At 44.3% G+C, this 15,721-nt stretch overlaps 1 protein-coding gene across 2 annotated transcripts in view; it reads left to right on the top strand.

Annotated features, from left to right (window-relative positions):
- RIT2 (Ras like without CAAX 2) overlaps positions 1–15,386 on the top strand; it is a 282,203-nt gene extending 266,817 nt beyond the window's left edge. For both annotated transcript variants that reach the window (XM_045021680.1, XM_045021681.1), the window contains exon 5: positions 14,519–15,386. In XM_045021680.1, the coding sequence (XP_044877615.1) occupies positions 14,519–14,746 (228 nt within the window). In that variant the 3' untranslated portion in view covers positions 14,747–15,386. The remainder of the gene's footprint in view (positions 1–14,518) is intronic.
- Positions 15,387–15,721: the final 335 nt, after the last annotated feature.

The raw sequence follows: 15,721 nt of genomic DNA, 5'->3' as shown, positions 1-15,721 counted from the left end.
ATCATAGAACCAGAGAGCACAGCTGCTCTGTGTCCGATCCTGCATAAATTATGAGCTGTATGCTATTCACAGGTGTATGCTCCTGCAACAACACCACCTGTTCATTCCGTTCTTACCCCAGCCTTCCTGGGCTACCATACCATTGTCCCCCCACTTGTGTGATGAAGTAATAAAGAATGCAGGAATAAGACACAGTGACTTGTTTGTGAGAAATGAGTGGAAGGAAGCCTCCAGCTGCAATGATAGTCCAGGCAGAACATTAAGGAGTGTGGATGAAGGAGCCCATCATCCCTCTGCTAGTCCAGGGGCAATCGAATCTTTTATTTACAATGAAGGGTGGGGGCTGATGGAGCTCAGCCCCCTGTTGCAATGATGAGGACGGTTACCAGCCATATTGCACCATCTGCCATGAAAAATTAGGGACAGGCGCCCTTGATCGACCTTACTGATGCTAGTCGGCATGGTTACCAGCCCTTTTGCACTGCCCCATGTGCCAATAGGCTGATGATGAGGACGGATTTCCATCGTTTTGTACCATCAGCCATCCATAGCGTGGGGGAGCAAGGATGTTGGTGTTGAGTGCTGCACCATCGCGTCTATCTGCAGCATTCAGTAAAGATAGGGTGACATGTAAAAGAGTCAACAGAGGATTGTTTTCACTTCTGGTGGTGGGTGGGGTGTGTGCGCAAATTGCCGAACTATGCCCTGACCCACCGCAGACACTGTGTTTGACCCTAGAAGCATTTGGAGCTCATCCAAGAATGCAAATACTTTTCGGAGACAGCAGGAACTGTGGGATACCTTGCGTCCTCATTTCCCCCTCCCTCCATGAGTGTCCATTATATTCTTTGGCTTTCCGTTACGCTCGTCACGCAGCTGCGTGCTGAGTCTGTGCTATGCCGTCTGTCCATAGATTTTTTAAAAATACTTTGGACCAGGCGTAAAATTACAGTAATTAACCTAATTAGATGCAGGAGTCTCCGAGCGAAATCACCCTGAGGAGGGTCACTGAAGGAGATAGAGAGCACATGCTGCGTGAAAGCTAGCACGAACCAGGGCCCGATGCAGCCGTGCTCGGGGAGGCAGTGCTCCCTGAGTACCTCATGAAAGCCTTGCGTGGAAAACTGTGCTACCACGGAGCACCCAATAAGGCAGCTCTCCTCAGGAACCTCCTGCTGATGCTTATCGATTAACGGAAGTAGAGCTTCGTGGAGATCTCCCAGGAGGATTTCTGATCTATCACCATATATAGAGAGACCTCCTTCTCACACACTTCAGATTCCTGTTATATTAAGAATAAAAGTTAACATAGTTAAAGCACTTACCGACTGCTCCTTCCCCTGATTCAGGATCCGGGTTCATGGCCGGGGAGGGTTGGTAGGGGATCTCCGTGACGGTGATGAATAGATCCTGGCTGTCGGGGAACCCAGCGTTGTAAGCGCTCTCGCCTGCCTCGTCCTCCACAAACCCTTCCTCATCTTCCCCGTCCGCGAACATCACCGAGGAACTGGCCGTCGACACTGTCCCATCGTCAGAGTCCACGGTCACTGGTGGGGCAGTGGTGGCAGGCTCCGTAGCGTCCGTTTGCCGCTTTGATTTTTTGGTAGCCTTGTCTGGGGTCCTTGATTTTCACGCGGCGCTGCGTTGCATTCCGCCTGTATCCTCTGTCTCTCATGGCTTTGGAGACCTTCTTGTAGGTCTTCGCATTCCGTGTTTTGGAGCGCAGCTCCGAAAGCACAGACTCCTCGCCCCACACACCGATCAGATCGAAGAGTTCCCAGTCAGTCTATGCTGGGTCCCTCTTTCTATTCACAGATAACATGAACTCCTCTGCTGGAGAGCTCTGCATCGTTGCAGGTGCTGCGGAGCTCGCCCCGATGTCCAGCCAGGACGTCAGATTCAAAGTGCCCAGACAGGAAAATGAATTCAAATTTTCCCGGGTCATTTCCTGTGTCGCTGGTCAGAGAATCCAAGCTTGGACTGCTGTCCAGAGCGTCAACACAGTGGTGCACTGTGGGATAGCTCCCGGAGCTACTAAGTTCGATTTGCATCCACACCTAGCCTAATTCGAGCTAGCCATGTCGAATTTAGCGTTACTCCACCTGCCGGGGTGGAGTACCAAATTCGAACTAACGAGCCCTCTAGTTCGAATTAAATGGCTTCCTGGTGTGGACGGTTGAGCGGTTAGTTCGAATTAACGCTGCTAAATTCGAATTAAAGTCCTAGTGTAGACCAGGCCTCAGAGATTAATAAAACCTCAAAATTAAATTACACATTCCTGAAAAAAAACAAAAAACCCACAGCTTACTCAACAACAACAACAACAACAATAGGAGATATACCAATCTCCTAGAACTGGAAGGGACCTTGAAAGGTCATCGAGTCCAGCCCCCTACCTTCACTAGCAGGACCAATTTTTGCCCCAGATCCCTAAGTGGCCCTCTCAAGGATTGAACTCACAACCCTGGCTTTAGCAGGCCAATGCTCAAACTCCCTGAATTACCCTCCCCCATCACTTATAGCAAATAATTCTCTCTTTGAAAAACAGCCCAAGTAATAAATTGAAAGCTGGAACATGTGTTCTGTACCCTGTGCATAATGGCAGTTTGATACCTCATACATTTGCAATGCTTTCTTACTCTAGCAAACTATTTCTGAAAAAAGGCTATTCCATTGCACTCCAGTTCTATATAAATCCATTGTAATTTCTCTCCCTGTCTCCCCTGTATAGAATACCCACTTCAGCAGAATAGATAGAATCCCAACAAATGATCAGCATGTGGAGAAGGTGGAGAGGAAAGAGAGAGTTTTGTAGTGCTTTCCCTTTCATGGCTGAGGCATAGCAAAATATTCTCTGTTTGTTTGGAAGTCAAGCCTTCAGTGGCTCTTAGCTATGAATACTATAAAGAATGGTATAAACGCATCACGCTACATGCAGTGGATGAAGCAGCAGGCAATGTCGGTGACACACAATGCTGTTTGTTGCATTCTGAACAGACTTTATCATGACATGTCCAGCCTAATGTTTAATGCCCTAATTCAGCAAGGTACATAAACATGTACACAACTTTAAACACGTGAGTAGTCCCAGGGAAATCAATAGGACTATTCACATGCTTAAAGTGAGACATGTGCTTAAGTATTTTGTTGAATATGGGCCTCAGAGAACTTACTCCAGCACTAGAGATTATTTTAGTTCTGGACTTGTGGCGTGCCAGTCCCCATCTCTCTCTCTCTCTCTCACACACACACACACAGTTCCTGTTACCCCCCTCTTCCTCCTCTGCAATCTGGTTCTCCATGCATACGTCACCCTCTTCCTCTTCGGGTATCTATCATATTAGTCCTGCCTTCCCAGTAGTGATAACATAATATTAATTAGGGAGAGATTTGATTGGGTTAGATCATATCTTTGCAAAGGTTTGCACATTGCCAAGCACAATCAGGGCCATTGTCCTGCAATACAAATACGAAACACATAAAAAATATAATTATGATTATGGATTTGAAAGTTTAGCTAGGTAAGAATAAAGGGGATCGGTTGAACTGGCTTTAAAGTTGCTTTGTGCCACCAAAGCAGTGCAAAGCTGCCTTAGCAGGAATCAGAATTTGGCTCCTTTGGGTTTTTTTTGTTTTGGTTTGGTTTTTATTTTTCCTGATCGTGACTAAATAAGCAATATTCACAGCCTTCATTTTACATGCTAATCTTTTTTGTAACCATCTGTTGGCAGCAGATGATAAAAATTAACAAAACTTTGTTGTTGCTCAGAAGAAAATTTAAATAAATTCCTTGGGTTTTAAGTACTAAAAACCAAATTAATCTTTGAAGTTATTTTCATACAAATAGAGGGATCCTACTTCTAATAAGTATCTATAAATAAATGTCTTATTTTTTTCTGCCCTCTTCTGCCTGACAATACATTCTGCTAGGCTTTGCAATCAGTGCACCTTTAATGATTATGGATAATTTAGAAAATCGTGAGATCTGTGAAAACACTTTGAGCAATTGACCCTTAATCATTCTTCCTGAAGATTGATGCAGAAGATTTAACAGCCCTCAGATTCTCTTCATATTAGAAATAGAGCTGCCCATGGAAGATGTGAAATAGTATGACTTTGAGTATCCTATTTTGTCAAGTCCCAAGACCATCTGTCCAAAATTACATCCTGGTATAATGTTGCCTTAAACTTACCCATCAATTCCGCCGTTGACAAAATAAAGCCAGATGAATACAGTTCAGAGAAGTGAAGTATACCTTCAGAGCTAAACCTGCAGGTACGTCCTTGTTTCCATAGCTGGCTTTACATAAAATACCAAGCCCATTTAGTTATGTATCACTATATGTGTGTGATAATGAGGGAGTAATGATTATTGCCGAGTTCTAACAATAGGTCTGGGCGCTTTGTGTATTTCATGTCTCTCAAAACTATCTATGTCTCTTTATTTAAAACAATGATAGCTCATGACACAAATTAAAATAGCTGGGAGGGGAGGACTCCTTTTGTACAGTGGCTAGTGCTGGTCTGAGCAGTGGAGAGGGCCACAGTGGGGATGAGCATGAGAGAATTGTGTGATCCCTGCAATCTGAGGCTGGTAGCCTCCAAATTCATGGTTATTTCTCTGTTGTGTCTTTCTTCCATTGGAAGTGTATTTCTTTCTGCCTCCTGCTGCAGTGTTTCTGGGCCTCATTTATCCTTGGGCTGGTATAGGGGCACAGTGGAGGCATCTCAAGCCCTTCGTTATTCAGGGGTTGGGGTAGCCCATGGCATATGCCAGAATGGCATTGATAGCTGTGCTAGCTTGCACACCTGCAGGTGGCACAGAATTCCTGGACATAGATCACATTGACCATATCTCGTCCTGGTCTTGAGATGTCTCCTTCCCATGCTCACCTCCATCATGCCTCCTGCCTGAGTTGAAATTCTCATTGCAATAGGGGTTCCTATAGAGATAGCACAGAGCTGTCTCTACTCCTGGTATACAGTTCTCCTATGTCATCAGTAAAGCCTGTGTGGGCTTTACACCTGCCCTACAGCCTAGCTGGGTGAAAAAGGTGGTAGGGTGATATAAATCAGGCCCTACCAGTGCAATCCTACTGACTTCAGCAGAGTTACTCTTGATTTATACCAGAGTAAATGATCTCAGAATCAGACCCTGCATATTTATTACACAATATTTATAGCAACTGGAACAAGGTCACATTCTAATCACTAATACTCCTAAAGCATGCGAAAAGCAAACTTAGCATCCAGAAAAAAGGAACAAATGGGGCCGTCTTCTTATGTGACATCAGCTTTTGTAAAAGCAGCAAAGAGTCCTGTGGCACCTTATAGACTAATAGACATATTGGAGCATGAGCTTTCGTGGGTGAATACCCACTTTGTCGTCGGGTATTCACCCACGAAAGCTCATGCTCCAAAATGTCTGTTAGTCTATAAAGTGCCACAGGACTCTTTGCTGATTTTACAGATCCAGACTAACACGGCTACCCCCTCTGATCCATAATCAGCTTTTGTGTAAGTCTGGCGAAAGTGAGCAATGGAACTAGTTGTAATGCACTCCCAATAATGATTAATTGTGAGGCAGCCTTTATCTCATCGCGCCTTGTAATCTAGAAAGCCAGCAAAACCGAGCCCACAGAATTGCTTGCAATGAAGTGCGAGTGAGGTTTGCTCAACTGATTACCTCTGAAGACTTCCAAATGGCTTTAAGAGTAATGTCGGTGACTTCAAATTCTGCACTTGTATTTGTGCCGTGTGCTCAAATTATCCCCATGTTGCTCATTTAGTGATGGGGCAGAAAGTAGGCCGTGTCTTCTGGTTTGAACTGATTTCCTTTTGATCTTGGTTTTCCCATTGTAGTGAGGGATGTCAGTGCTCAGTGGCAATGATGAAATGGTTAAAAATGTAAATGGCTGGAGAATGATGGTGGTGGTGATGGTGGGGAGGGAGGGAGTTAAAATCTTTTTTTAATCTTCCAGGACATAAATAATTTGTAAGTAAATAATGTCAGTGCTGCTCGTATTTAGAAAGAAAGAAAGAAAGAAAGAAAGAAAGAAAGAAAGAAAGAAAGAAAGAAAGAAAGAAAGAAAGAAAGAAAGAAAGAAAGCTTGATTGATTTGCCTCTCCAGTCTAGTTTTACCTATCTAATACCACAACGATCACAACGGTGTAAAAACATGACGTGAGCAATATCATTTAACCAATGAACACAGTGGGCTGGATTCTTAAACCAACCAGAGATTCCCCCTGGAGACTTCCACCGGTGCAGGACAAATCAAAGCCTCCTATAACACTGTGCCATTGCCATAGCCTTTGTATAAGGGAAGGGAGGGGTCAGGTTACAGGGATTATAGGTGTGAGTCAGCTTGAACTCCACTAGGCCTGATCCCCTTCTGGTTTAAACTGCAGCGCTTACGCCAGTGGCAAAAGTTAGAGTCACACACCTGCTGCTCTAACTTCTGCCAACACTGAGTGGCTGGGTATTAGGGAACAGCAGCCAGCCCCATGTAGTCATCACTGTCTCGGACATAGTGGAGAATGGAATTCAGAGAAGAGCAGTGCAGCTACAGAGCCAAACCTGCAAGTACTTCCCTGAATAATTCCATTCTGGCTGTCACTAGCTAGTATTTCACAGTGAGGATAATTTGTTTCTGTCAAAATACCATCCATTTAGAGCCTGATCCAAAGCCAATAGAATTTTTTCTATTGGGTTCAATGGGTTTTGGATAAGGCTTTTGGAATGGAGTTGAACAGCCTGCCTTCCCGTCTTCCTTAGTTTTGCCATCGAATCCCATGACATCCTGCAGCAACCACCTCTAGACTGAGATTAAATGAAGCTTTTAAGTCTGTAGTTGCCACTGTTTTTTCCCATTGAAAAACTAATGAGAGCACCTTGGATGGAACTCTAAGTAACAAATGTTTAGGAGAATCCTTGTAACTATTATCATTTCACCTGTGGCCTACACAATTTCTCCATGGCAACCCGGAGCTCCTAATGACTCAGGCCGAGGACACTGATTGCCACCACTGCAGGTGTGAGGTGTGTGAGGGGAAAGATATTGCTTTCCACTATGGAGACCAACACCAGCCTTGCCACGCTGATTTAGCTGCCTTTGCTAACACTCACTTTCTGAATGAAACACCCTTTGAGACGCTGCTGCGGCTGTTCTGACAAAGATGAAAAGGTTGAACACCGCACAGACTGATCCCGAAGGAGATTTTCTCTCTGTTGACAACCCAAAGGCATGCATAGAAAATTGATCCATTTTGTTTCTTCATTCCTCCATCCCAAAGTACAGATGCTTTGGTGTTCTTCATCTGGTGCGACCCGGAGATTGCCAGTGCCTCCCCATCTGCACCCAAGCTCGGCATTTCATGCTGTCCTTTCAGTTGTGCAGGACTTGACCTTAATATGGAGCTGGCTGTCATTAACATGGCAGCTCATCCATCACTGCCTCCGCATGCTGTCAGCAATCCATTTAATCTCACTTGTAATTTTCCGAGGGAGGCTTGCAAAAGCCACAAACAGAATTTTAATGCTGTAAAATGCTATTTGGAGCCAGGAAATATTTCCTTTCATTGTGAGGTCATGCCACACAAACATTCTCCACGTTCAGCTTAGCTCCCTTTACTTTAGGAGACCGCACATCTACATCTACTTTAGGAGAACGCACATCTAGACCCTACCAACAGCTATGTACTCAGACACCCCAAATGGGTCACATTCTTTGCTAATGTGACTGGTGAGGCAGTGGCAAGCTCAGCTTCTTCTTCAGCTGAGTCCTGTTCTTCAGCTGCCCAAGCTCGCTATCCTGTCCAGCTCTATGGCTGCTTCCTTAGGGCCTGATTCAATCCCAGTTTAAATCAATAGAAACACTTGTACACACTTCACCCAAATAGAATTTGGATCAGGCCCATGGAGCCTTCAACAGCCCTTCACCTTAACTCCCTCCTTCTATCCATTGTCCCATACATACTCCTCCAGGCTCCAGTGTGCCATGATTTAAAAAGAGTGAACAGGATAACCTAGGTAATTATAGGCCTGTCAGTGTGACATCGATCCCAGGCAAGATAACAAAGTGGTTGATGTGGGATTTGATTAATAAAGAATTAAAGGAGGATAATATAATTAATGCCAATCAACGTGTGTTTATGGAAAATAGATCTGTCAAACTAACCTGAATTTTTTATGAGATCACAAGTTTGGTTGAGAAAGGGAATAGTGGAGGTAATATAATTGGGGTATGTCTACACTACAATTATGAACTCACAGCTGGCCCATGCCAACTGACTTGGCTCATGAACTGAAATATGGAGATACACCTATCTCATAGAGCTGGAAGGGACCCTGAAAAGTCATTGAGTTGAGTCCAACCCCCTGCCTTTACTAGCAGGACCAAGTACTGATTTTGCCCCAGATCCCTAAGTGGCCCCCTCGAAGATTGAGCTCACAACCCTGGGTTTAGCAGGCCAATGCTCAAACCACTGAGCTATCCCTCCCCCTGTTTAATTGCAGTTCAGACATTTGGGCTAGAAGTGGAACCCAGGTTCTTGGACCCTGAAAGGTGGAACAGTCCCAGCCTGAGCCCAGATGTCTACACCCAATTACACACACCCTTAGCCTGAGCCCCATAAGCCTGAGTAAGCTGGCATGGGCCCGACACAGATTTCTGATTCCAGTATAGGCATGTCTTTAGATAACTATCAGGCATTGTACTTCATAACATTTTGATTTAAAAAAAAAAACAACCTAGAATGATATACAATTAAGATAGCATACCTGAATGGATTACAAACTGTCTATCTGATAGGTTTTAACATGTAATTGAAAATGGGGACCCATCATCAGGCGGGTAACACAAAAGTTGGGAGACTAGTAAATAATGAAGAGGAGGACAGCTCACTAATACAGAATGATCTAGATTTCTTGGTAAGCAGGGCTCAAACAAAACAATATGTGTTTTAATATGGCTAACTGTAAATGTATAGATCTAGGAGAAAAGAATGCAGGCCATACTTACATGATGGGGGACTCTATCCTGGGAAGCAGTAACTCTGAAAAAGGTTTAAGAATCATGGTGGATAATGAGCTGAACATGAGCTCCCAGTGCAATGGTGTGGCCAAAAGGGCTAATGCAATCCTTGGATGCATAAACAGGAGAATCTCAAGTAGGAGTAGAGCGGTTATTTTACTTCTGTATTTGGAACTGGTCTGACTGCTGCTGGAGTGTCCAGTTCTAGTGTCCACAATTCAAGACGAATGTTGATAAATTTGAGAGGGTTCAGAGAAAAGCCACGAGAATGAGTAAACTATTAAAAAACTCGCCCTACAGTGATAGACTGAAAGAGCTCAATCTATTTAGCTTTACAAACAGAAAGATAAGGGGCAACTTGATTACAGTAGAAGTACCTACATAGGGAAAAATATTTAATAATGGACTCTTCACTCTAGCACAGAAAAATGAATTTTTCAGATTATCAAGATCCAATGGCTGGAAGTTGAAGTTAGACAAATTCAGACTGGAAATAAGGTGTACATTTTTAACAGTGAGAGTGATTAACCATTGGAACAATTAAGCAAGAACTGTGATGAATTCTCCATTACTGACCATTTTTTTTAAAACTAAGATTGGATGGTTTTTATATGCTCTCGGAATGAATTTGGGAAAGGTTGACGGATTGTACAGGAAGTCAGGCTAGATGATCACAGTTGCCCCTTCTGGCTTTGGAATCTATAAATTTCATCAGCTACAGCACAAGCCTCCACCCATACTTTCTCCAGTATGATCAGGACTTTTCTCTGGCAAATCATAACAAGTTCATCAACCAAACAGTGTACCCTCCCTAGAGGAGTTACAAGCTCCATCTCCCCGGGAACATATTCTGCAATTTTCTCCCTTCCCCACAGCTCAGGGCTGCCTCCATTAAATTCCAGATCTAGATTCTAGGATTCCCCTACTCCCATGATATGAGCCTCCAGGCAACCATGAGATGTTAACAAACTTTTGGTTAATACTGACCTGGGCTGGATTTGATCTCACAATAGAGTCACTATCCCTGAAATTAGATGCATACAGGGCTGACCGTTGCAGTCATGTTCAGCCCCAGTGCGTTTATTCAGAGCTTCATACTGCATTACTAATCTTCAGAACCATCCAATCCCATGACTGATTTATTAAAAAAAGAAAAAAAATCATGCACTTTTGCTCTGCACATTGCTGAGTTTAAAATTTCATCAGCAATCAGATAATTATAAATTAATTTACCATATAGATATTCTATAGTTATGCTCAGACTTTCCATTTGAAGATCCTGTTTTCAGTTACTTCTAACTTTGCCAGCTGGGCTGAAGTTTTCCAGGTTGGGAGTCTGCCTCAGACTTGGGAAGTTTCAATAAAAAAAGGTTCAGCAGTGCCTGAGTACGAGATAAGGGGGAAATGCCACATGTTGCCAATTCTGAAAATGTTTAACCATTTGTCGTGAAGCTTTAGCACCTCCATGCTTTGAAGCAGGGACATGAAATTTGGTAGGGGGATCATGCTGGAGTCAAAGAGCTGACTTTTGCTCTCTCTCTGAAAATCAAATCAAATTTGTGCAAGTTGTAAAACAGTGAAACTAGCTTCACTGAGTTTATTAGAGACCTCCAACAAAATTTTCCAAACAATCTGTCTGTATTGAGTATGCGCCACCCATACTGAGCACCATGCTAACTATACTGAGCATGCACCACCCCCCCAGAAATTACTAAGCATGCTCCATTCTCCGGTTAAGCAGGTCTTTTCCTGCCATTGTTCCTTTTGTCTGGTGGGAGCTTCTGTGGTGTCAGGCAGCAGAACTAAGAGAAGAGAGATTCTCTCTCATAGAATCGTAGAATATCAGGGTTGGAAGGGACCTCAGGAGGTCATCTAGTCCAACCTCCTGCTCAAAGCAGGACCAATCCCTAATCTCTCCTGTGCTCTCAATAGACCCCAGGCAGGGGGAAGCAAGGAGAAGGGCACAGAAAGACTATCAAGGGGATGGGGACAGGGAGAGAGGAGTGGAGGGGAATAGACTAGGCATTTTCCAAAGTTGAATGCTTGACTTTGAAACCTTAACATTCTTTTCACATCATTGTTTTAGGGGTTTTAAAGATTATTATTTTATGTAATAGATAAAAACCTCAATAAAATTACAGCTCTGTTTATGGGTTTGCTCAGAATTGCAGCGCCTTTAAAAAAGTGAATTCCTCCTCCAGAAGAACAAGGCACAATGAGAGAATGATTAAAAAGTACAAAATAGGCCATAAGAGTCTTCTATTCACACAATCGATTTCTCAGTGGTGTCCATTAGACATATGGAATCATGCATTTTGTTTACACAGCTGCCCTGAGAAAAGCAAGGAGCATATTGCTCCCATCTCCTTTTGCAGAAGGTGAGCAATTATAGCAGTCTTAAAGTGGTAACACTCTTTCTTGATGTCATTGAGTATCATTTAGGGCAGCATACAACTGACTTGCCTACCTTTACAATATTTGTAATCACTTTACGATTAAAGTAATATATAATCCTGCTGATGCTTCAAATTACTGGGCTGAACACAGGGGTAGCTGGTAAAATTGTATGGCGTGTTTTATGTCGGGGGTCTGATTAGGTGATCTGTTGGCCCTTTCTGGCCTTAAACTCTATGGATGAATATGAAAGTCTGCACCTCTCCGAAAAAAGTATATGCATGGATGTGATAGCTACACACTAGTTCCCAGGCTGGATCAGTCTAATGGTCCATCTAGTCCATTGTCCTGTTTCTGACAGTGATCAGCACCAAATGCTTCAGAGGAAGGTGCAAAAAGCCCAAGATAGGAAAATGATGAAATAACCTGTTCATAAAGAAAGTTTCCTTCTAATGCTAGCCAGTAAGTGGTTTGCTTATACCCTGAAACATGAGGTTATATCTCTAATAAATGTGACTGGAACACTGGCTCAGTGTGACTGGGCTGGAGGAAAAACAGCTTAGCCCTGAGGTAGTCAAAGGAAATTGGTATTTCCCACAACCTAGGATTTAGATGGATATTGATAGGGGTCCCACACAGCCCTCATCTTATCATGGTTTTAAACTTATTTGAATAAATCCTGATATTTAAATACAACTGAATGTAAAAACTGGGACTCCTGGCCCTGAATTTGAATTCACTTCTGAAGGTTTACCCTTCTAGCTTAGTACTCAACACTGGTTTGCATGCTGGTCTGGGGCTTAGGAGACCTAGGTCCACATCCCTACCCTTCTGCAGATTTCCTGCATGATGGAGGCCATAGACATACAGAATACTTATATTCAGACAGCTTGTGGGACAGTCTCTGATGCATCCTAGTCCTAATCTGTTAGTATGTTTGGCTGTTAACCAAAAGATTGGTGGTTCATATCCATCTAAGGGTGGAGCTCCACCTGGAACTGGGGCACCACTGAGCCCTGTGACCTACCAGTCTGGGCTCCCTCTCACACTGTACTGTTGTGACAAGCTGCAAAGCCCTTCAAGCTTGCACATTCACCAGCATTTACACAGGTAGGGACACACCCAGCTGCAGTTACATGCAGGCACTCTAACCAGCAGCCTCCCAGTCTAGGATCCCAGAGCAGTACTGTCCTGCCCTGGATCAGAGGGGTAGCCGTGTTAGTCTGGATCTGTAAAAGCAGCAAAGAATCCTGTGGCACCTTATAGACTAATTGACGTATTGGAGCATGAGCTTTCGTGGGTGAATACCCACTTCGTCGGATGCATGTCATGGGTATTCACCCACGAAAACTCATGATCCAATACGTCTGTTAGTCTATAAGGTGCCACCGGACTCTCTGCTGCTTATCCTGCCCCAGTTAAATCTGGCCAGTAGTTGGGTTTAATACCAAGTCCACCTCTCCCTCAATGTGAAGAGGACTATGCACACTTGTGGTAACCAAACTGAGATTTTTCCCAGAAACTTTAGTCAAACACACATTGGTTTGGATTAAAATATAAAATAAGGTTATTAATTAAAAAAATATGTTGTAAATGATTACAAGTGATAACAAACAGATCAAAGCAGAATACCTAGTAAATAAACAAAAATGCAAACTGAGCTTAACATATTAGGATAGGATATAAATGAGCATATTCTCACCCTGAGTGATAAACAGGCTGACAGATTCTTAAGGCACAATCTGCCTTTGCTTTGCAGATTGGGTTTCCCAGGTTTTCATATACAGGCTAGAAATCCCTTTAGCCTGGTACCATCACTTCACCCAGTTCAGTCTTTATTTCTCAGGTGTTTCCAGGTGTGCTGTTGTAGGGAGAGTGAGGTACCATCATGATGTCATTTCCCCCTTTCATATCTTCTTCTCACTTGCTGGAAAGCTCTTTTGCTTTGACCTGGGTCAAACAGTCCCTATCGTGCTCTCTCTGAGAGGTTTTATTGTACACGATTCTTGGGGCAATTCTTGTGCTTATGTGTATTTCCTCAATAAGCCATTAACATTGTTTGGTCTTGTTACTGTTGTATCTGAAAGGCTGCTTTTGGGTGTTTTCAACCTCACAACATGTTTCAGTAACACATACCTAGCCAAACTTCATAAATTCACATACAACGATAACACATACAATCCACCAAGATATTAATGTCTAGACCAGGGATGGGCAAACTATGGCCCGCGGGCCGGATCCAGCCCTTCAGGGCTTTGGATCCGGCCTGCGGGATTACCCTTGGTGGTGCTGCGGGCCCGGCGCTGCTCTCAGAAGCAGCCCCCGGGCCGGGAGGCAAAGGGCTCCATGTGCGCACGCAGAGCCCTCTGCCCCCCCCCCGGGGCCGCAGCACTTCCTGGAGTGGCGTGGGGACAGGGCAGGCATGCAGGGAGCCTGCCCTGGCCCTGGTGTGCGCCACTGCCACCCCGGAGCCACTTTAGGTAAGCGGCACCGGGCTGGAGCTCAAACCCCTCCTGCCCCCCGCCCCCAACTTCCTGCCCTAAGCCCTCTGCCTGTACCTCGCACCCCTCCTGCACCCAACTCCCTGCCCTGAGCCCCTTTCTGCACTCCTGTGCATTCCAACCACCTGCCCTGAGCTCCCTGCTGCACCCTGCACCCCGTGCACCCCAACTCCCTGCCCTGAGCCCCATCCTGCACTCCGCACCCCTCCTGTACCCCAACCCCCTTCCCTGAGCCCCCTCTTACACTCTGCACCCCTTCTCTGCCCCAATCCCTTGTCCTGAGCCCCTTCCTTCACATCCCGCACTCCACCCGCCCTGCCCCGGCCCTGCATACAATTTCCTCACCCAGATGTGGCCCTCGCCCCAAAAAGTTTGCCCACCCCTGGTCTAGACGATCAAAACTCTTAGAATGATACCTCACAAGGCATACTTTGCCCAAAACACATCCTAATTATATGACAGTAGTGAATAAGGGGTGCTAGAGTGTCACACTCCTGTGATACACAGGTCAGACTAGATGATCTAAGGCTTCCTTCTGGCCTCAAACTTTATTAACCTGTTTTTGTTAATGGCCTTTTTTTTTGGTAGGTCTCAACTGAAGAAGGGATGAGCTTGGCGAGAGAGTATTCGTGTTCCTTCTTTGAGACCTCAGCTGCCCTGCGCTTCTACATTGATGACGTCTTTCATGGACTGGTGCGGGAAATCCGCAGAAAAGAGTCTTCGCTGCCCCTGACAGAGAAGAAGATGAAGAGGAAAGACAGCCTGTGGCAGATGCTGAAAGGATCTTTGAAGAAGAAAAGGGAAAGCACAACCTGATGGCACTTGCCAGTGGGCCACCTTTAAGGAGCTGATCACAGTCATCTGTAGCAATTCCTAAGGCAGCATTTACACAGCATCTTCAGGGCCCAGTTCTGGAGTCCTTTCTCTGCTTTCATTCAGTCCTTATGCAGGAATAACTTCTATGAGGCCCAATCTATGGTTGCCCAGTGGCCCCTTTATCTCAACATAGCCAATGCAGAAGGAGCCACATAGAAGTCAGTTACCCTCCCCCTCACTCTTGGCACTGTAGGCCCTCTTGTGTAAGGTACAGAGGCAGTGGAGTGAACATTGTACCTTTCCCTGCATGATCCCCCAGCAAGGGGTATTCAAGGTCATCAAGAATAGGAAAGACTATTTTACGTATGGAGCAATTCTCCAAAAAAGGCCATTAATGTACCCACCATACATACACCCAAATCATATATCATTTGAAAGCTTATTTTATGTACTTTTGGATGAATTATGAGGTGGAGCTTTCACATGGTGCCGTAAGGTGGTAGGCATGGTGAAATACTGGTACCCCAAATAAAAAGTGTCATGTTGTGCATAGTTCCTAAAACATTGCAATCTGACTATAACTACAGTTTTTACTGTTCATGCTAATTTCAACAGCTTAGTGTGGGGTTCATTGCTCAAAGCTACCAAACAACAATCTATTAAAATATTTTTATTGGTTTTCCATGGTCAAGTATTTTTTTTTTAGAGCTGATTAAGTTGTTCAGCGTGTGGCCAAAATGCTGAATATCAACATTTTGCAATAAACTAACATGAAATGTTTTCATATCACAGATTCTTAATTGTCAAAGTATCTCACAAGTGATTATAATAGTTGTCAATATTTTCAGTTGAAATTTGCGACCTGATCAATCTCCCACAGAAGGTTGTGCACCAGTAGCAGTAGATTGCATGCACATAATTTGTCCCGCCTAGTGGGTAGATAGAAATGTATGTGAATTCTTAATATAATGCTTC

Source organism: Mauremys mutica, chromosome 6 (genome assembly GCF_020497125.1).
Source record: "Mauremys mutica isolate MM-2020 ecotype Southern chromosome 6, ASM2049712v1, whole genome shotgun sequence".
NCBI lineage: Eukaryota > Metazoa > Chordata > Testudines > Geoemydidae > Mauremys > Mauremys mutica.
Note: the sequence above shows the minus strand (reverse complement) of the source record. Positions and strands in the feature narration are given on the sequence as shown.